General features: G+C 38.6%; 1 protein-coding gene across 4 annotated transcripts in view; it reads right to left on the bottom strand.

The window, feature by feature from the left end:
* Positions 1 to 23337, bottom strand: part of cyth1b (cytohesin 1b) — a 231499-nt gene that overhangs the window by 33234 nt on the left and 174928 nt on the right. For all 4 annotated transcript variants that reach the window (XM_041216750.1, XM_041216748.1, XM_041216749.1 and 1 more), the window contains exons 3-6: positions 18192 to 18256; positions 8374 to 8440; positions 3147 to 3265; positions 974 to 1054 (exon numbers count right to left, since the gene is read on the bottom strand). In XM_041216750.1, coding sequence (XP_041072684.1) covers positions 974 to 1054; positions 3147 to 3265; positions 8374 to 8440; positions 18192 to 18256 — 332 coding nt within the window. The remainder of the gene's footprint in view (positions 1 to 973; positions 1055 to 3146; positions 3266 to 8373; positions 8441 to 18191; positions 18257 to 23337) is intronic.

The following is a 23337-nucleotide window of genomic DNA, read 5'->3' as shown; positions in this document are numbered from 1 at the left end:
AACTGTTCAACCTTTCTTCATAACATAAGCCCCTCATCCCAGGAATGAGTCCAGTGAACCTTCTCTGTACTGCTTCTAACGCAATTATAAGCTTTTTCAAATAAGGAGACCAAAACTGTATACAGTATTCCAGATGTTGTCTCACCAAGGCCCTGGACAACTGCAGTAAACTTCCCTACTTTTATATTCCATTCCCCTTACAATAAATGCCAACATTCCTAATCACTTGCTGTACCTACCAGCTAACCTTTGTGATTCATGTACAAGGACACCCAGATCCCTCTGTACCACTGAATTTTGCAATCTCTCTCCATTTAAATAGTACACTGCTTTTCCATTCTTCCAGCAAATGCAGACAGGTTCAAATTTTCCCACCTTATACTCCATCTTTCAAACTTTTGCCCCCTCATTTAACCTATCTATATCCCTTTGCAGACTCTTTACCCCCTCATGACAACTTACTTTCCTATCTATCTTGGTGTAATCGGCAAATTTAGCTATCATGCATTTGTTCCTTCACCTAAGTCTTTGATATAGATTGTAAATAGCTGAGGCCCCAGCATTGATCCCTGTGGCACTCCATTAGTTTCAGCTTGCCAAGCCGAAAAAGACCACTTTATCCCTACTTCTGCTTCCTGTTAGCTAACCAACCCTTTATCCATGCTAATATGTTACTCCTTCCACCATGTAATCTTATCTTGTGTAATAACCTTTGATGTGACACCTTGTCAAATGCTTTTTGGAAATCCAAGTACACCACATCTATAGGTTCCTCTTTATCCACCTTGCTTGTTACTTCCTCAAAAAAACTATCAAAGGTCTACGTATGTTATGCAATGCTACTCATATCTGATTCTTCCCGTGTGTTCCTGGGAAAATAAGCTTTAACTTATTTCTGTGGATCAGGAGGAGAAGGATGCTCCTAAAAAGCTATCATCTATTTCTTGCAAATATCATTACTAATCATTCTTACCGCAATGCCTGCACCAGATTTAAGTCTGTGAATTCATGAAGCTCCACAAAGGCATGAAGAACCCTGATGTTGAATTCATCCCTGCACAAGAACAGAATGTAACATTTTGTGAGCAAAAAGTTCTGGTATTTATTATTTAATAATTCATGCTTCATAAATTACTTAGAACCAAATGATGCTATTTGGTCCATAATGCTATGCTGGCTCACTGGAAGAGTTGTCCAATTAGTCTCACTCCCTTTCCCCAAACCATGCAAATTGCCAACCTATCAGGAAAGAGAGGTCACAGGTCTGTGCTAAGGTTTGAAAAAAATGACATTATACTACAGCTATATAAAATCACTGCATATTTCATGTTATGATCATTAATGTAGAATACATTGATGACTTCTAATGATATACACTACAACATTCAGTCAGTATTACCGTATTATTACAGTACACTTCATGGTTATCTTTTGAACAAGTGAAACCCTTCGTCAGGGAAACTAGTACCTCATTTAATCTAATATAGCCAATTCAATTAAAATTAAGTTTCAGCTGAATTTGCCAAGTCATTGGGTACCTCGAAACCCTGAAACACAATCACCAATAACTATCTTATTTGGCATTTAATACCTATCTTTAATGAGACTGCAAGATGAAAGCTAGTAGTTTTACACACTAGACCATGTGCATCCCATATCTATCACAATGTTCACTGTTGGGTAATAGTCAAGTCCACTAATTCAACAATTTAAGAAAAATGGTGAAATTGCAGAATTTGGTCACAATGCACTGATAAGGCTAATTGTAAACAGATGGAATTGGAGAAATATGATCCATAAAACTACCAATTCTAAGGAAAAGTTAAAGATGATTACGGATATGATGAGTCTATTCCGGGATGATCCTCTGCTTTGCAAAAACAAATAGATGTGTGAATCAGTGCTTTGGCAATATTTTTTCCCCCTTGGCCTCCAAACTCTATATTGTAGTGTTCACGTAGTAGGAAACTCAACCTTGGAAGCCTTACATGGGAAAGGAAATAAAATATGGCTTGCTGAGATCTCTTAAACAGATAAATTTATGCTTGCCTTCTGAATTCTCTGACTGGACACTTTCTAGGTACAATTTTAACTTGAGAATCACAACCAGGGTGTGGTGGGAGGTATGAAAGCAATCCACTGCCCATCCAATTACGACTTTGAAGCCACAGCCATTTTAACACCTGGCTCTTTGGTGAGATATGGGCAGATTTTGCTTTTGGAAGAAAATTGGTACAAATAGGTGGAAAGTGGCCATGTATGTTTAACCCCTTTGAACCTCAGTTTCATTTGGGGCCCGATATACCTCATAGCTTTCCAATCTGCGAAGCACAAGTGATCAATAGGGGAACACTCCCGCCGTCCATCTCAGGCTCTTATGCAAGGTGAAGACAGCTGGCACACCAGCATGAATGGGTTAGTAAGTGTCTTGATGCCATTTTCTGGTGAGCAGTGCCCTTAAAATTAACCTTTCAGATTGTGTGTTGTGATATGATAGCACATGTACAATAACGTCAATTGCATTCCTTGCATAAAAATTAGTGGAGTGCTAAATAAAGTGGGAAAAGGTGGACAACCAACAGGGAAAAAGAGAATTTAGTGTGAGAGGCTGAAAGTATGGTTGAAGAGAAGGCTTTTTCAGAAGGTTATGCAGAAGGTGGCATAGTAAGGAGATTTAAGGAAAGAGTTCCAAATAGCTAGATTGAAAAAGCAGCCACTGATGATAAAGTTGAAAATGAAAAGTAATCCGGGTGCACGAGTAGAGGAGTGGAGCTTGCCAATAATGGACTTGATGGTGCATGTACTTTGTACATGAAAGGATGTTGGCCACAGTGTTCCACATGAGTTGGAGTTTATGGAGGGAGGCATGCAAATAAATGAAGAGAACATTAGAGAAATTAGTTTCCAAGTATGGCGAGCAGTAAGACATGGAGGTAGCACTCGGGTGCAGAATTTTTCAGAAGAAAATTAAAGTCATCACAATGAATTGGATGCGGAATAAGAAACTCACCTGAGGTCGAGTAGGATGCTTAGTTCCAAACCTCTAGGTTTAGTTTCAAAGGGGGATTGGTAAACTTAATGAATTGCTGTTACAACATAAACTTATTAAAAATATTAATACAAAGAAGAACTAGAAATAATATTACCTCTCTCCTAGGTAATCCCCAATTGCAGTCTTGTTTAGTCCCTCTCCTTTGTACAGAAACTGGGCGATATCTTCTCTTGTGTTCTTTAAAAGTTCATTCTCAATTAGGAACTGAATCCCCTGTATCAAAGAATGTATTTGAAATTCAGGTTATTAACTTTAAAACAATAATTACCAGAGCCTTAATTTTAAGCTATTCCACTACTCCATGTATAACAAATTACAATGCAGCACAGAAACATCGGAATAGAAAATGGTTAAGGCCCATTTTTAAAAGTGATTGTACAGTGTATTATAATCAAGAGACTTAGATAAAAAGGAAGCTTAAGAGGTTAATAAGATTCCAAGCTCGAATTGAGAACCTTTAACATACACCATCTAATTGCTTTGGACGTTGTGACTTTAACCTTTTTAGTTTTAATCCCACAGGCTTCCTGCCTTGGACACAGACTTAATTGGGATGGAGGTGGGAAGGGAGTGGTGTCCCCAGCTGTCACCCTCCTACCTGATTAGGGGTGGGCATTAAATTCCACCCAAAGCTTTTTTTAAATCACTCTGAGGTTTCTACAGGGAGTAATGTACACAGAAATGTATTAATAATTGCTTGTGATATCATTACTCCAAGGGTACTGAGAAATAATCTACATCTGAATTACAAGGAGACTATGAGAAACATTTGTAACTCTCAACAAAGATGAATTCCATCAAGATAGAAAGACTATGAGAAGCAAGAACCATCTTGGTAACTAAGAAATTTAAGGATGGTACCAACTTGAAAGAAAAGATGTACATCCTACAAAAATTAGTGGTAGATCAGAAGATTGGGAAAAATTTTAGAAAGCAACAGAGGATGACTAAAAATAAGAGGGAGAAATTAGAACGTGAGTAAATTAGCAAGAAATATAAAAACAGATAGTAGAACAAGTGAATAAAAAGGAAACAAGTAGCTAAAGTAAATCTTGGTTCCTTGAGGCATGAGACTGGGGATTTAATAATGGGAAACAAGAAAATGGCAGAGACTTTGAACAATTATCTGTCTTCATGGTAGAAGACACAAAAAGCATCCCAAGCATAGGAAGAAATCACATGCAAAAAGGAGGGAAGAACTTAAAACAATCACTATCATTAGAGAAAAAATACCGGAAAAACTAATGGGATAATAGGCTGACAAGTCCACTAAATTTAATGGCCTGTAATCTGGGTCTTAATAGAAGTGGCTGCAGAGATAGTGGACGCAGTGGTTATAACCTTCCAAAATTCCTCAGATTCTGGAAGGGGTCCAGCGTATTGGAAAACTGCAAATGTAATGCCCCTATTCAAGAAAGGAGACAAACAGAAAGCGGGAAACTATAGACCAGCTAACCTAACAACTGTCATTGGGAAAATGCTAGAATCCAAAATTAAGCAAGTTGTAGCAGGCCATTTAGAAAATTATAGCACATTCAACCAATTCCAGAGTCAGGGTGGTTTTATGAAAGAGAAATCATGTTTAACAAATTTATTAGAGGATGTAACAAGCAGGGTGGATAAAGGGGAACTGTAGAGTATCTGGATTTCCAAAAGGCTTGTGATAAGGTGCCACATAAAAGGTTGCTACACAAGGTAACAGCTCATGGTGTCGGGAGTAATATATAACCATGGTTAGAGGATTGGCTAACTAACAGGAAACAGAGTCAAGATATTTCCCTTGTGAGGGGATCGAGAACAAGGGGGCACTGTTTTAGAATAAGTGGTCTTCCATTTCAGACAGATGAGGAGGAACTTCACTGAGGGATGTTAACCTGGAATTCTCTACCCTAGAGAGCAGTGAAGGCTGAGTCATTGAGTATATTCCAGGTTGAGGGAGACAGATTTTTGATCTACGAGGGATTCAAGGGTTATGGGGGTCGGGCAGGCAAGTGGAATGAGACTATGATCAGATTAGCCATGATCTTATTAAACAGTGGTGCAGGATCAAGGGGTAGGCCTGCTCCTGCTCATATTTCTTGAGTTCTTCACTTCTTAGATATTGTCAGGAATTTTGACCTTCCGTTTCTCCCTTGCAAATGTGCAATATATAAGAATGTTCAGTTTTTCTTGGATTACTAAACAATTACAGGATCACTTTTGAATTATATTAAAAAGAATAACAATTCTGCATAACAAGAACAATTTAATGCTCAAATGTTAACTGTCAATTATTTGAATACATCTGGAAAGAGATGTTGAGCTCAAGGCAATTACTATAATTAAAGTTTTTTTCCCCACTTATAGGAACCCTGCCTTCTGCCTGTGCAGATTTGGTTCGACTCCAGTAAATCCCAAACTGTGCTTTAAAAATGGTATTCTCATGACAAATGAGCACTGGGCTCCAAAAAATAACCAACCAGTCAATGCATTTGAGATATCCTTTGTTGAATATGGAATCTTGTACAAGCTAATACAGCTGAGTAAACTAAGGTAAGGATTTATAGAATCATCGAGTCATAAAGGTCTACAGCATAGAAAAAGGCCCTTTGGCCCATCGAGTCTGCGCCAGGCAAACAAGTACCTAACTATTCTAATCACATTTTCCAGCATTAGGCCCATAGCCTTGTATGCCTTGGCATACTTCCAATACATCCAAATACTTCTTAAATGTTATGAGGGTTTCGCCTCTACCACCCTTTCAGACAGTGAGTTCCAGATTCCCACCAGCCTCTATGTGAAAAAGTTCTCCCTCACATCTCCTCTAAATGTCCAGCCCCTCACCTTAAATATATGCCCTCTGATTATTGATCCCTCCACCAAGGAGAAAAATTCCTTCCTGTCTACCCTATCTATGCCCCTCATAATTTTATACACCTCAATCATGGCCCCCCTCAATCTCCTCTGCTCCATGGAAAATAACCCCAGTCTATCCAATCTCTCCTCATAACTAAAACTCTCCAGTCCAGGCAACATCCTGGTAAATCTCCTTTGCACTCTCTCTAATGCAATCAGATCCTTCCTATAATGCGGATTCCAGAACTGCATGCAATACTCTAGCTGTGACCTAGCCAGCGTTTTATACAATTCCTGCATAACCTCCCTGCTCTTATATTCTACGCCTGGGCTAATAAAGGCAAGTATCCCATATGCCTTCTTAACCGCCTTATCTACCTGTCCCGCTACCTGAAGGGACCAGTGCACATGTACAGCAAGGTTCCTCTGATCCTCGCTACTTCCCAGGATCCTACCATTCATCGTGTATTCCCGTACCTTGTTTGTCCTGCCCAAGTGCATCACCTCACACTTATATTTGTGATTTCAATAAAATGCTGTGCTTTTCTTTTTCCCCACACTTTTTAAATCATTTTCTGACCAGAAAGATACACAACTAACCTGATCCCATTCTGACTATTTCTATTCTGCTGTAAGAAAGTGAGTTTTAGTTATGAGGAGAGATTGGATAGACTGGGGTTATTTTCCATGGAGCAGAGGAGATTGAGGGGGGCCATGATTGAGGTGTATAAAATTATGAGGGGCATAGATAGGGTAGACAGGAAGGAACTTTTCTCCTTGGTGGAGGGATCAATAATCAGAGGGCATATATTTAAGGTGAGGGGCTGGACATTTAGAGGAGATGTGAGGGAGAGCAAACTTGATTGGGGGCAATTTCTGAAATTTGTATATTCTAGATCACTTCATTTTTAAATTCAAACTTACAAACAAAACAGTACTACTAAAACTGTGAAATAGTTAAATATAATAAATGTGCATTAAACCTCTTGAAATATGGGGCGGAATTTTACAACCCCATTGCAGCGGGGGCAGGGCCATAGAATGCGGTGAGCCATTCAAAAGTCCACTGGCTTTGGCGGGACCGTAAAATTCCACCCTTTTTTCCAAGTCTAGCCATGTAAAATCTGAAGTTTAGGCAGTAAATATATAACTATGAAACAGTACAATTAAATCTTAAGTATTGCATAATTCACATTCTGGTAGATAGCTTAATCCAGTGGCTATAATTATATGATGAACAATAACTTATAGTAATAGGATTAGATTTTATCATCAGCATTTCTTTTTATAAGATACTAAGGTCACAGTATTATTTTTCTCAAAGTATTCACAAAAATGTAAAAGATTACAGATATTCAAACCTTAAGCAATTGTGACTTTTAAATTAATGTTTGACAAATATCATAAGAGTGAGATTACATTTGATAACCTATACTGAATTCAATATTGTAGTTTTTTCAAGTTCCATGCTTTGAAATTAAATTGTCTGTAACAGGTACAAATCTCTCAAAATTATTTCAACGAATGATCATGCCTCCCAACATACTAAGATAATACAGTACTGCAGGAGATTCTGTGTCTGCTGCAGCCTACAATTTTGTGATAAATTAAATTCAAGAATGAAAATGGGGTTGGGTTGATGAGATTGTCTAGCTGTACCTTGAAGATCACAAGTGTGCAACTATGCACAAATTCCGATAGGTCTTTATTTTTAATACCAATATTTTCACCAAAGTCTCTTGCGTGTATGTCCTTAATATAGAAATACAAGTTGTTATTGTTATTGATCTTGCTGTTATTTCTGTGCTTGCTTGACTGGTGAAAATTTGGGGAACTTATATTCGAAGGAGAGTCAAGAAGAACATCTTTTTATTAATGCAAAGCTATCCCAGAGGGCAGCTAATAAATTTCATCAGAACAATAAACAGTCATTGTTGCTTACCCTTTCCCCAATTTAGAAAAAAGACATAGCATACAAACATCTCCCTCTTCCTAATGTCAATCTTATTCTGTTGGCACCAGTCAAGCATTAGTTTAAAAATTATAAGCATTTGAGATTTGGTTTTGTGCTATCAGTTATCTGAAGTTTTTATGAATATACTGGAGAAATTGTGACTGCAAATTCTTGTGCAATAAAAAGCTTGTAATTTCTTTGTTCAAACTGTGTTATTCATCTTCAAGAGATTAAATGATAGCCATGGCAGGACAAAATTACACACAGGCTGTTGAAAGGAAAAGCTTTGATAGGTTAAATGGCACTGTCTCATTTAGTACTTCCTACATTCATACTTGAATAGAGGCCAAGTGATGTCCCACAGAAGAGTGAAATCAGAAGGCAAGTGGTCACCAAACTGCTCCCCTGCTCTTAGCAACCTTAACAGCCATTGTTAAGAGTACTGGAGCTCTAAAGTGTTATGGAAGTTCAGCAAAACAACAAAATAACTGCAGATTCAAAAACAAATAATAGAAATAACACGACTTCACACCTTCTTAGGGTCCATATTGAATTTTTTTCGGCCCATAGCCACTTGTTTATTCCGTTGCATATTTTTTCTAGAAAATAAAGTAAAATTACATGGTAATTGAAAAGGGTAGCCTCAAAAAACATGCTGTTCATAAGAATATTAATCATGGCATCGTTAACAAATCAAATGAATAGATATAAAGAATTACAACACGACAATAATCTTTACTTACCTGAATCATTACTTTCTGTGGCACTGAAACCTAACATATTTCACTTCTATTTAAGAATTGCAATAGAAGACTTCGACTGCAGCAGGGTATTTTGCAATGAATGCCACGAGTGGATTTTTTCTTACCTTTCAGCTCCAATTAATTTTGTGCCATAAATTCTTGGATATTTAAATTGATAACAGCATGGAAGATCAATGGAAAATCTGGTACCTTGGTGAATGATGGCACCAATAATCAATCTCATTAACTAATGAAATATAAGGATTTGAATGATTAGCAAAGCTCTGAAGTTGCATCTTGGACATTATTTTTAAAAATTTATCACCAAATTGCATGCAGGAAATGTGCTGTCTTTTTTTGTCTATGAAACATGATCATAAGCATATGTATAGGATAGTGTCATGTCCAGGGTTTATATTTTTCATGTGTGAAATTTAGAAACCAAAGACATCTGATGCTTACAAAGGAAAGGAAAGCTAGATATGTAACATGCAGATTGTTAAACACTTATCAATCAGTGGACTTATGTACTCTGAGATTGGAGTAACTCTAAAGCTTGATGAGCCAAAATGAATTTAGCATTGCTTTTTACCTGCAGCTAGAATCCGCAACAAATAACTTTAATCGGTTAAATAAATAAGCTTAACTTGCATACTTATGGCATGATTTATATGGAATAAGAACAATTATTTTATTGCTAATTGGTTTCAAAGTAGAAGAACATTGGAAACCTAAATGGTTCCAATAACAGGATTCTTACACCTTTGAATAGAAGTCTTATCTTTCTGCAGTGATATTAATTCACTTTTACAGTGTAAATATAGCAATTTCCTGACACTTGTTGGGAAGCTGAAAGTGAGGCTATTGACAGCAGTACAAATTGTCCAGCAATTTGTGGAGAATTGCAACTCAGCGCATTTCTACCTCATCAACAAACTTTACCACTAAAAACGGTGGTGCGCATTAAAGTCACCATTATTTTGCCGGCAAATTCTGTATCAACATAATTTATGTTCTGCAATTAAAGTTCATCTAGACAGACCAGATAATTTATTCTTACTATTATGAAAGTGAAGTTTGGGTACATCAAGTTTTGCATTTTAGAAAATTCTAAATAAGGCTCTATCAAGCACTGTGGCACAACTTTTCTATTCTCAGAGTTACTACCTAAAAGCAACATAATAAAAGTTAAGCAACCTATCATATGCCCATCTTAGTTTAATTTAATATACAATAGACCTTCTCTACAATGCTCTTTTCACAAGTTATGCAACAGGTGTAATGAGGCATAAATTAAGTATATTTACATTATATCTGAGATTCACTATATCTGAATACATTGCCCTGTGAGGGTTTGGAATCATATTGTTGCCAGTTTCGACCGACACAGTTATCTTTGGGAATAAATACATTCACTGAAACAAGTAAGAGCAAGATATTACTTGGTTTTTATTCATAATTTTGAGCTGGAAAATGATCTGACCAGCTCGTACACTTATGCTTGGATGAAGTCAGGCAGGCTAAATTAAGAATAATCTGATTCAAAGCCAACCATCTGCTTCATTGTGTTGGTACAGGTACAGTGTCTGAAAACTGGCAACCTCAAGGCCTAGGCCATGTTGAATTTCAGATCTTGCCAGATTTCGAATCAGGCGATTCAAGCCAAGCTGGGTCAGGTGTGGTCAAGGGTCGCTCGGAGTGCCAAAATCGACCAGCGCAGAAGTGGAAAAGCAGATAATTAATCTGGCACCACACTGCGCCAATATAATGCCTAGCCAAATTGTCCAGGTAAATTTCTTTTTACATTAAAATTGATGCACGGCACATTCTAAAAACATCCAGTGTGTGGACAAAGCTGGATCTGAGACACTATCTGTATAGCATGTTTTCTGTGATTTAAAGTCAGGCAACAATTTCTAACCGTTGCAAAGAGCTTTTAAAAAAGCCTTACAAGGCATTACAAAGTAAAGAATAAGTTACATTTATGAAGTGCCCTTCTGGTTCACAGGAGGTCCTCAATGCTTTACAGCTAATAAAGTAAGTTTGAAGCATTGCCAGGCTCCCATCACCACTACTGGGTGGTCAGATGCTACACTTTGCTGGTCAGCTGCTTGATGGTCAAAAGCTGCAATTATCAGACTCAGCACACACCAGGACCTGGATTTGCTGGTCAGCGAGCGGGGGGCAGGGCCCACTTACCGACGCGTAGAATGACACGGGATGACATCGGGCGGAACTCCTGACATCACCCCGCCTCATTTCAATTTTCAGGTTGGTGGGGGCTTAGCAGAATCAGCTGTGCACCTGCCGATTTGTCAATGGCCAATTGAGGCCATTGACAAAGTAGTTAAAGTAATTACTGAACCTGCCCGTCCAACCTTAAGGTTGGCGGGCAGGCTGGGAGCCCTGGCGGACTTAAGAAAAAGCAGGAAACCACATCCACATGCGGGATGAGGTTTCATGTAGGTTTTTAAATTTTTAGTAAAATTGTCAATGAAAGTGATGGACATGTCCCAGGGGACATGTCAGGGAAATTTATTTCTTCTGTTTTTAAAATTTTTTCAGACAGGATCCAATCTCCCTGATGCAGCACTTAGCCTCAGGGAGATGATTGCGCTCTTTCGCATGCATGCGCAAGAGAATGCACTCTCAGCTCAGGGAATCCTCCCTCGCCCGCACATGGAGCGCATAGCACTTCCTGGCGGACGTCACGCTAGGCAGGCCCTAATTGGTCTGCCCACATAAAATGGCGGCGCACCCGAACAGAGGCATGCCTCCATGTGCCCGCTCCTAAACATTTGCCACCCCCCCACCCCCAACAGGGGGGAAATTCTGCCCCAGGAATTGAACCTGGGACTTTCATGATCCCTATGCAGAGAACCACATTATGCAAGGTATTTAAGGTAATAAACCATTGGTGGAAAGCCCATGCTTCAGTTGAAAATAATTCTTATCTACATGTGAAAATTTCTTTAAAAAAACATGTAAGTAGTCATCCAAATAAGATTACACAGTGTATGGTGAACTAAAAAAAATTGCCATTTCCAAAAAAATTCTGTATTATAAGAAAGTAAATGTTTCTGAATATGCATAATACATACCAAGGGGTACAAGAAGTGAAATTGCTAGCCTCCACACCAAGCTTTATTTTACCATTCTTTTGCACTGTATGTTTTTGTATATTAGGCTAGAATAGAATTAGGTTCAACTATAAAACCTCCAACCACTTTATTGTTGACACTCTCCAACAAGGTTGCAACCACATCTATGTATAGATTTCATCTATAAACGTGACCCCTCACATTTTCTAGTACTATGTTGTTTACTTGCTAAGTAATCTTAAATAAATTGTAACCCTATTATCCAGCAATGTTTTATTCTGACCCCTAAATGCTTTTGGACATTCTATTATACTAAACAACAATAACAACTTGCATTTATAGAAAACCTTTAACATAGTAAAACGTTATAAGGCATTTCACAGGAGCATTATCAAAGAAAATTTGACACTGAACCACATGAGGAAATAATAGGACAGGTGACCAAAAGCTTGGATAAAGAGTTGGGTTTTAAGGAGTGTCTTAAAGGAGGACAGGCAGAGAGATTTAGGGAGGAAGTTTCAAAACTGAGGGCCCAGTCAACCATAAGACATGGCTGTTAATGCTGGAGCGATGAAAATCAGGGGTATACAAGAAGCAGGACAGCAGCGAAAAACCATATCTATGATTTTTAAAATTCTTGCTGAAAAAGTTTTCTGTTCTTGTGAATATTTTATCCTGGTTAAGTTAGAGGACATAGGGTTTATCTTTCAAACTGCATTTTAAAGCTTAAAAAATTGCATATTCTTTACATTCAGTGTGTTGCGGATATGCAAATCTGTCTCACAGCCGTCAACAATCTCCAAAATCCATAGATCAACTCTTGTTCAGATATAGAAATTTATAACCTGGGGTGCCTGAAATTCTTAGCAATCAGGTCCTGTTGACCAGTTTTTCACAATCACAGATTTTTAACGGCACAGAAGGAGGTCATTCAGCCCATCGTGTCTGCACCAGCTCTCCAAATGAGCATTATGATCTAGTGCCATTGCCCTGCCTTTTCCCCATACCCCTTACATCTGTGAAAAGTAGTGATGAAAAGCTGAAGATAGTTTCAATAGAACAGTAACAAATCTATCATGCAAAGAAACAATTTTAGCTACAGTAAGCTACAATCCCATCACTACAAATAAATCTTTTTTAATTGAGAAAAAAAATACTCAGCACTGCTGAAATAATCTCTCATTCATTCAAGTGTGGCCAATAGGAGACATGATACACTATTTTTAAAAAAAAACTATGGATTACTTAGGCTCGAAAAGCAGTCCCTTACAAGGTACATGTTTAGTTATACGAACACCTCAATATTGACCTCCCGTAGAATGCAAATCTTTAAATGATCAATACAGAGTTACAAACACAGCAATGCTCAAAACATCAAAACTAATTTCTAATATCCACAATAGGCTTGTAAATGTCTGGGAACTAGGAAGCTGTAGATATAGCCGCAAGATAATTCACTAATGGGTGCACAAACTTTCCACATGTTCTCTTTATTACTGACAAAACCATCTTAATAAAAATTTTCATTGTGAATAATGTCAAAAGTAGATTGTTGGTTTTAGAGATTCAACACATTCCAAAAACCATATGCTGATTTTGAAGCTGCTTATCTTGTAATAACAGAATTCGTACCATCCCTGTGTAACAAAGGAATTTTTAGATCAACACTGATCTTGTGCCCTGTACACAAGTCACCAGAGGAAGCCAAGCAAATGGAAGTACGTGAGATATATCATGCTTTAAAATATATTTCAAAGAATGACTAATCACAGGAACAGTTATATAATACACATTACAAAAACGTCAAAAAATTGACAAAAACATAAACAGAAATTTTCTCCTGCTAGAGAACAAAAAAAAAATTAGAAATACTGAATAACAACTTGCAACAAGTTATCACTACGTTGTGATGCAAGTCAGAAATTTTTGGTGGGAGAAGGACGTGGATATATCTAATTGAGATAAAGATGGCAATTTCCCACTTGTTACATACCTGGGGGTGACAGGTGTGTGGGGGATATGGGTGGGTGCGGTGGTAGGGATGCCTCCACACTATCTCTTTATGTGGATATGTACTTAGGAAAAATTGTTCCAGCCTTTAAATGCGCATCTCAGCCTTGTCATAGGCTGCTTGGGGCAAAAGGTTAGCTGGCAATATTCAATGGCTGAGACAATAACACAGGAAACAATCTGAGTTAGAAATGAAACAGCACAGTACTTATTTGGTGAACTGTGGCTTCAGTCGAATAAAGTTCACCCTATTTGCCACTCCAGGGTATCCTTTCCAGATGATAGCAGGCATGCTCAGCATGAGCCAAATACCAGACTCAATATGGGGCTAGACTTTACCAGCCCTCTAGGGCCAGGCTGGGAGATGGGAGGGATGGGGGCTGTGAAATGGTTAGGAAAGGCAGGTGGAATTCTCATATCCTCCCTGCCACCACAGCATTTTACCAGGGATGGGTAAGCCCTCTGCAACCTGGGGAGACCACCTGGTAAATGGTAGTCCTAATTGGTCGTAATGCATGCCACCTTGTTGTCAGGTAATCTTTTTCAAAGCCTTCACAACACTGCAGCTCTTTAATTGCTGGGATACAAACCCATATGACAACATTGCAGCAGGAACTCATGGCTGAGGTGCAAAGTGATACATTTCAGTAGGAAGAATGAGGAAATGCAATATAAAATAAAGGATACAATTCTAAAGGAGGATGCAGGAGCAGAGCAACCTGGGGCTTTATGTACACAAATCTTTGAAGGCAGCAGGGCAGTTTGAGAAAGTGGTCAGCAAGGCAAATGGGATCCTGGGCTTTATAAATATAAGCTCAGAGTACAAAATTAAGGAAGCTATAATGAACCTTTATAAAATACTAGTTTGACCTCATCTAGAGTATTGGATCCAATTCTGGGAAGTGCACTTTACGAAGGATGTGAAGGCATTAGAGTAGCTGCAGAAAAGGATTACATGAATGGTCCCAGGAATGAAGGGTGTCAGTTATATAGATAGATTGGAGAAGCTGGGGCTGTTCTAATTAAAGGAGCAAAGGCTGAGAAGAGATTTGACAGAGGTGTTCAAAATCATGAGAGTGATCTGGACAGAACAGATAGGGAGAAACTGTTCACATTGACAAGAGGATCAAGGATTAGGGGACACATGTAAGTGAATGACAAATGGGTGACAACACTGCCACCTTCCCCACCCCCACACTGCCCGAGCACTTACTGACCACTCTCCCCACAATCTATGCTGACCCGATGGCAGTCACCCTCTCAGCTGTTCTTTCTTTTATACGGCCACCTAATTTGTTGGGGAGGCTACTATGTATCCTAATCCAGCTTGAAGTCTCTACAACCTCACCAAAACCTGCATACAGTCCTCAATGAGCTCTTTAACTATCTTAATTATACTTGTTAGTGGATCGGGTGGGTTCTCAAGACCTCCCTCCATCTAGCCTGGTGAAACTTGCCGGCGATGGGCATCGGTCCGTGCCGGTATATTTTTTAACCAGCCAACTGTCTCCATTCTTGCCCCCAGCAGGACCTAAAAATCCTTCCCATTAACCATGTTTCTCTTTCCTCAGATGCTGCCTGACCTGCTGAGTATGTCCAGAGTATTCTGTCTCTATTGCATTGTTAAATCTCTGCATACTACTATTCCTCCAAAAGTCTCATCCCATAATAAACTGTAAGAGATAAGTTCCAGAAAAGGATATTTTAATCTGTTACAGATGGATCCCAACTTTATTTTTCGGTAAATATTTATATCACCAGTTTCCTGTAGTGCATTGCTGCTTCTTACTTCTATTATCTTCTAAAACAATCTATTACTTTTTAGGCTATAAATCTGACAGTGTGGTATTCATCACATTTTGGAATAAAAAGGAGAACTTGGCCGCATTCTATGTGATCCTCACAATTTTACTCCACAAATAAGAAATAGAACGAACAGCCTAAACCCCTACTTCACAAAACTCAAATAGTATGTAAATGATTGAGAATTTAATGAACTCAACCTGACAACATATGATCTATGGACTTTAATACAAAATGTTGAGTGCAGTGCACTTCCCATTTCTATTTTGTAAAGTAAGGAGACCTGCATTTTGCAATGTATTGTAATTATTTGTATACTGAAAGTGTCACAATTATGCAGTTCTTTTATTATTTTATACTTTATTTTTATTTTAATAATAATTCATGACGTAATTATCAGCAATGATTACTGGGCATTAGTTGCTTCTGTTTGTATCATCAGCACAATTCAGCACCTACCACCATGATATTTTTTCAATAAACCAACTATCATTCATTTATCCATGATTTTACGATAGTTAGAAGAAATTATTAGTTCTGAGAAATATCTATTCCACTCACCACATGCATTAAAATATAGGTTTGGTTCAAATGAGGCAAGATCTGCCTTTGGAGATTATTTTTTTGATGTGAACGCAAACCAAAGTTCTTGAGGAAGAAACCAAAATTGTAATGGAGGTATGACCATTTAGTTCACTGATTTCTCCAGACACTACTATCTGTAATCAGCCACAGATATGAAGCAAGGCCAGTCATTCAGATTTCCCTCTCTCCAAAGGTGCATCAATGATACCTTTACACACTATTGCAACTTTCACAGCTCGATTGTCAACTACTAAAACTCAGTGAGGGATGGGAAGCCATTTGAGTATTTTTGTAATTGAAACTATGATCTTAACTCACTGGAGGTCTAACTCTCTGCTACTGTATCTGAAGTAAATATTACTGCTATGGCTAACCAGTCCCTTAGCAAGTTTGGTTGTTCATCAATAGAAAACTCACAAAACTCATTTACTCTGTTCTCCCTAGCTTTCTGGATGATAAAAAGGCTAGTTACAGAAACTGTGGGTGGAATCTTATCTATTTAGTCCCTGCCAATACAGCGGGATCATTTTCGGGTCGGGATCCCGAATTAATTTTCTAATGGGTGTATTCTGCCAAAGCTCTTTTCCACAGCAATGGCATCAGCATTCCACATCCATGCTCCCTGATCAATTAGGGAGTGTAGGCAGGATGGTGCATCCATTCTGTCAAAGGCAGAATTTCCAATGGAAAGGACTGTGGCATGAGTTACAAGGGTTCCCAAGCACTTAGAATTTTGAGGCTGCAGCAACCACAGTAATGGAGAGGAGGTGGGTTGAAAAGTTCTGGAAATTGACATCGGGTAGGGATCTGGGAAAGCTGTCCCCCCCCCCCATACCTCCCAACAACCCCTCACCACCCCCCCGCCCCCACCTGTAGATCCGTGTTGGTGGTCTTATCTCTTACCAGCTGAATCTTTATGTCAATCCCATCTACTCTGATGGAGGGGCATGCAGCTGAGGGGAAGGAAGCTGGTGCTGCTGCTCGTGTTGCTCCTGCTGGAGCTGATGGCAGTGGTGTGGCTTATGCTTTTGCCCCTCAGAAGAGGTGATGGGGGAGCCGGATAAACTGTTCCCATGCCATTGTGAAGGCTGGCAGCAGGGAACTGCATCTGCAGGAGAATGGAGCTCTAGACAGGTAAAGTACCTTCCAAGAACCTGTCAAGCAATGATAGTACTCTCTAAGAGAGTTACTTTGAACAGCAGCCTCTCACCTGGCCATGGCTGGGACTCTTTAGCATAACTAATCAAAGCCATCCCAGCTTGTCAGTTTCACGAAGAAGCTCTTCCTGCTGTGCATTCGCCTTGGTGACCTTGGCGAGGTGCAGACACAGCATGGAACCTGTGCATCGTTGGGAAAGAAGGAATCCATAGCTCTCAATTGCCTTTTTAATCACTTCAGTTGCTTTCCTGCCAGACCCACAGGGCTTTCCTGCTGGACTTGGATCGAGACTCAAGGAAACCTGATGAGGACAGGATGGCATTGATATTCCAATCCGGTGTCAATTTCCACAACATTCCCACCCTGCAGGCACCTGAACCCAGCTCCATCTGGCTGGGGAAATTCTGCTCTATTGGCCTCACTGATCTAGAATGGAAAATTAGCTAAGTACAACGACAATCTCCACACAACAAAAAACAACAGTGGCCAGGAATTTCTTCAGAACTGCTGCCATTTACCATATAATAACGCCAAGAGAATTAAGAACATATGAAATTAACATCAGGAAAAGACCAATTGGTCCACCAAGCCTGCTCAATGTCATGATGGCTGGAGCATCATGAGGTAATGCTTCTTTACACACAACCTTGTCTACATGGGTAAACAGGTTTCTGCTACACTCTCAACAAAGTTTGGCAGTAAATGGGTGCAGTTACAAGGAAATTGCAGGCCAGTGAAAAAAGCCTCTTACATGTGAAATTATAAATGTAATTACTATTTTGGGTGTTGTAAGCTGTACCTCCCAAATCCATTGCACCGCCCCCCCCAACACCCCAACCCAGGTCAGGATGTTATGCCAACAGACTGAACAAATGTAATAAGTAGGTACTACCTTCACAGCAAAATGTAAGTAATATGCATGAAATAAAAGATAAGAAATTAGTCCTCACCGTTCTTCTGTGGAACCCAGGTTTTCAATCTCATTCGTAACCTCTGCTATCTCATCCTTCAACCGCTGAAAAAAAGATTAGATCCACTAATTAACATCATCACAACATATGAAATGAAATTTTTCTCAGACAAGTCCTTCATAAATGAAACTTGGCAACTGAACTTTCAGGAGGCAAAATTCCCTCTGTTCATTATCTGTATCCAAATCATAAATGTGTTTACAATTTTATTACAAAGGCCATACAGAGAAAATCTTCCCCTTAGTTGTGTGGCAGGCAGTGACTATACTGCAGAGAGGAGCTACAATGACAGCTAAAGTAAAACCACATTACTGCAGCCCTACTACATGGTTCAATATGACTTAAATTTCATTATAGTCGAATGCTATGCCAGGTTTTTGCTCTGCGCCAATATTGTATAATATTACAAGGAATTATTCTGAGTCAGATAATCCAGTTATTCCACAGATGTACAGCAATGCTGCTCTTATATTCAGTCTGCTTGAGAGGGGAATCATGTGGCAACACATTCCAGTACAAAGCACGAGTTCTCTGATACCACAACTGGGATATTGAACAGGAAAAAATACACCCTGGATTATAAGATATGCAAGATCTGCTTGGGGGCTGACTGACAAAATTAGGAACATAGGAGCGAAGTAAGCCATTCGGCCCTTCGAGTCTGCACTACAATTCAATGAAATCATGGCTAATCTTCGATCTCAATGTCATTTTCTCACTATCCCCATATTCCTTTCTTATCTTTAATATCCAGAAATATATCAACCTTTGTCTTGAACAACTCAATGGTTGAGTCTCCATAACCCCAGGGTAGAGAATTCCAAAGGTTCACCACCCTCTGAGTGATGAAACTCCTCTTCATCTTAGTCCTAAATGGCCTAACTCTTATCCTGAGACCATGTCCCCTGGTTCTAGATCCCCATAGCCAGGAGAAACATCCTTCCTGCATCTGCCCTGATGAGCCCTATACAATTTTGTTATGTTTCAATGAGATCACTTCTGATTCTTCTGAACTTTGAAGAATACAGGCCCAGTCTCCTCAATCTCTCCTCATGGGACAATCCCACCATCCCAGCAATCAATCAGTCTGGTGAACCTTTGTGCACTCTTTATGGCAACTATGTTCTTCCTTAATAAGGAGACCAAAACTGTACACAATACTGTAGGTGCAGTCTCACCAAGACTCTTTCCAACTGCAGCAAGACTTCTTTACTCCTGTCTCAAATCCTCTTACAATAAAGGCCAACATGCCATTTGTCTTCCCAATAGCTCATTGCACCTGCATGTTAACTTTCAGTGAACCCAAGAAAATATTTAGTGTAAAATCCAAAGTCACAAGATATTGTTATGGTGTTCTAAAGCACTTCACAGCCAATGGAAGTCACTTTCAACTTTAACTGGAGTGGAAACTGGTGTTAGAAGATTGGATGCCTGTTATACGTCTGCCCAATTTTCCTATCAATTGACTTCAACAGAAAAGAAAATCAAGCAGGGTGTATTTTGCATGCCTAGTTGAATTTTACCTCATATGTCTAGTCCAACCTTGGTGGGTAAAGCCCAAAGGCATTTTGCAAACAGTTGATTCAAGGTGTAAATAAATAAATCTTTTTTTTTGTAGAATTAGTCATGGTTTTTTCCTTATTCAAGAAATTAATCTTCATAATCAATTTCCTTCATTGCAACTGGAGAAATGGCATTTACTGATATTTTTTGGAATCTCCCCTCTTGTAATTTTATTGAATTGAAAACCTTGACAAAGCCTTCCTATATTCAAGACACTGATTGCTGTATGGAATTTCACTTATATATTACAGTTGTTAGCTGCTTTTGATGGACATTAAACATTAAAAAGCATGGAATTGATTAATTTATGCAAGATCCGAAAAACTTTCATTTCTGCAAAATTCTCCCATGAGTTAAATCTGATGGATTTTGAAAAAATATCCACGCACTATATTTGCCCACCAAAATAATAAAAATCATTATAATTTGTTAATGTTTTCGTATCATTCCTATTTAGAACCATCTTTGGAACAGTCCAAAAATTGATTTAAATATTAATAGATTTATGCTTTTATAAATGCCAGAGGCTCTGAACAATCTACCATCATGTACAGTCATTCAAAATGAAAACAGTCATTTGAAAACCTAGTGCCACAATTCCAGAAAAGGCAAATGAAAAAATTTACACTTTCATCACAGTTGGTGGTGTAAGTGTGAAAATGCACACAAACACAAATCAAACTACAAAGGAATTCAGACATTCCTGTTGGAGTATTAATCCTTGATATTTTAATTTGTGGTGCTATCTTTAATAAAAAAGAAATGAAATTCACAATGTTACAAAATCAGGCAGAAAGGACTTATTACCCAACCTACATAAACAGACCATGTGTGTCATTTTTATTATACATATGAAGAAATAATACATTTTAAATATGCATGCAGTCAAAATAAAGATCATGGGATAGAAATTAAAATCTCAAATTCCTTCCTCTGCAACTATAAAAAAATTGTGGGCTAAACTGTTTTTCTTTGGAATACAAGCATCCGTTTTATACAATTGAAAATATGTAGTGGTATTTTAATGTTTGCTTTATGTCATATCATTATAATTATAGAATGTTTAGATTGGTTATTGTACGATATGCAGCATATTTTTGCAAAAGACCTGCATTTATCTACCACTTGAAATATTTCTGAGATGTAATCAAGTGTTTTACATTTATTGTACTATTTCAAAGTGCAATGAATTTTAAATCATTAACCTAAAATGCATTATGAGTTCTATTTTCCTATTTCATAAAGAATAAACTTGCCTTTGTTTAGTGCTTTCAAGACCCCAGGATGTCCAAAAGCGCTTCACAGCCAAATAATTACTTTCAAAGCATTGCAGGGAATCACAGCAACCAATTTATGCAGATCAAGGTCTCTCAAACAGCAATTAGTTAATGACCAAATAATACATCTGAGTGATGTTGAGGGATAATTGCCAGCATGGGTCAAAATCCTGGAACTCCCTCCCTAACAGCACTGTGAATATACCTACACCATATGGCATGCAACAGTTCAAGAAGGCAGCTCACCACCACCTTCTCAAGGGCAATTAGGGATGGGCAATAATTGCGGGTCCAGCCAGCTACAACCACCTCCCATGAATGAATTTTTAAAAACTAGCAAAATTCCCCTGCTCCGCTTCAAATAATGCCACAAAATCTTTCACAACCAACTGAAAGATGCACATGATCAACTGAAAGACGTGACTTCCAGCTGTGTAGTACTTCCTCAATGGTTCACTAAAGTATCTGTCTAGATAATTTGTTCAAATATATATAGTGTCATGAACACATGACCTTCTAACTCAGAGGCATGAATGTTACCACTAAGAAAAAAACTGATACCTAATTATATAAAATATATCATAGTCAATGAAATAAACAAACCATTTTCACATTCAACACAATTTCCAATTAATGGATTCAGTGTGTTTTGCCACAGGCTGATCACTGTAGTTACATATTGACTTGTTACTAAAATGCAGTTCTCCGGTAACATGAAAAAAGCCTTAATTAGTTGATTTGAAAGCAGAGAGGATGCTCCAAGAGAATTCCCATTGGTTGATGTCACTAAGAAAATACATCTTTTTTTTACAAAAGCAGTATTACATAGTGTATTTGCTTAACTGGACGTAGGCATGGCACAATGTGAGTTTTCAGAGGCTCCAACTGCATGCAGATTTATCATTAGGCCCATGTTGTAATAGGAAAGTTGTTCCTTTTTTAATTAAAAGCACACACCATATCACATCATTCATGATGTTTTGATTTGCAGTGGAAAATTTCATTGTCATAGCAACACTTGTACATTACACCATTGTGACGCACCAAAGATAAAACTTGCAATGGTATCCCACAAGATCCTTCCCAATATGATTCGGATTCTCCTTCACAACCAAACATTTTTGGCCATTTCCAAACACGCTGGGCAGAACTTTCTGCCTACCGGGAGGGCAGGGAGCCGATCCCCACTGGAGAAGTGGGCCCTGCCGCCATTTTAAGTGCGAGGGGCAATTAAGGCCCACCCAGCATGACGCCCGGTGGGAAGCGCTAGGCACTAAGTGCTACCTCAGGAGATCGCTGACAGCTGTATAAACATTAAAAATAAAATAAAAACAAAAATCTTTAACATCTCCCCCTCATGTGACAATGTCACATGGGATGGGACATGTTAATAAATTTCATTAAAACTATTCAACTTTTTAAATCTCTACATGAAACCTCATCCCACCGGTGGATGAGGTTTCATGTTTTTTCTATTGCCCGCTGGGGTTCCTGGCCCGCCCGCCAAACTTAAGGTTGGATGGGCAGGTCCTTTAATTGTTTTAATGATCCTGTCAATGGCTTCAATTGGCCATTGACAGGCTGGTAGGCCCGCAGCTGATTTTGCTGCACCCCCGCCTTCCTGAAGATTTAAATGGGGCAGGATGATGTTGGGGGCTCCCCCCGATGTCATCCCGCGTCATTTTGCGCATCGGAGAGTGGGCCCCACCCCCTGCTCGCCGACGGCAAAATTCAGCCCACTATTTTCTGGTGAGGGTCAGAAAAAGCATGGCACAGTATTTTATGGGTGTAACACAAAGGAAAAATATTTGCAAATACCATTCAAATCACATCACAACTATTGCAGTCTATTAGCATTCTGACACCATCAGAATTCACAGTCAAGAGAGGAGCTTGACACGAATAATACAAGTTAATGTTCTTTAGCTGGAAAAGTTGAATGAATCAAAGATGCATTTTGCAATACATGTTGATATGATTTTTAACAACCATACTTCAAGGCTTTAAGAAGATATTTGATAATGATGGAGTCCAGATCTAGTTTTAACTTTCCAGCTCTCAGCTAATTCTTTATCTGAGTTATAATACTAATTTATTATGCCCACTCATTAAAAAAAATAATAGTACGATCTACAATATTCAAGTGAAAAATTGACATTTCTAATACTGCAGTAATTTAGTATAATACTTTATAGAACAGCTTTCATGAATCATCATAATATAGAGCTTACATAGTGCTGACTGTATTGACTACATCTAACACTATTACAATTATTTAACTTTTC

This window comes from Carcharodon carcharias, chromosome 22 (genome assembly GCF_017639515.1).
Source record: "Carcharodon carcharias isolate sCarCar2 chromosome 22, sCarCar2.pri, whole genome shotgun sequence".
NCBI lineage: Eukaryota > Metazoa > Chordata > Chondrichthyes > Lamniformes > Lamnidae > Carcharodon > Carcharodon carcharias.
The sequence above is the reverse complement of the archived record's forward strand: the minus strand, read 5'-3'. Positions and strand labels throughout refer to the sequence as shown.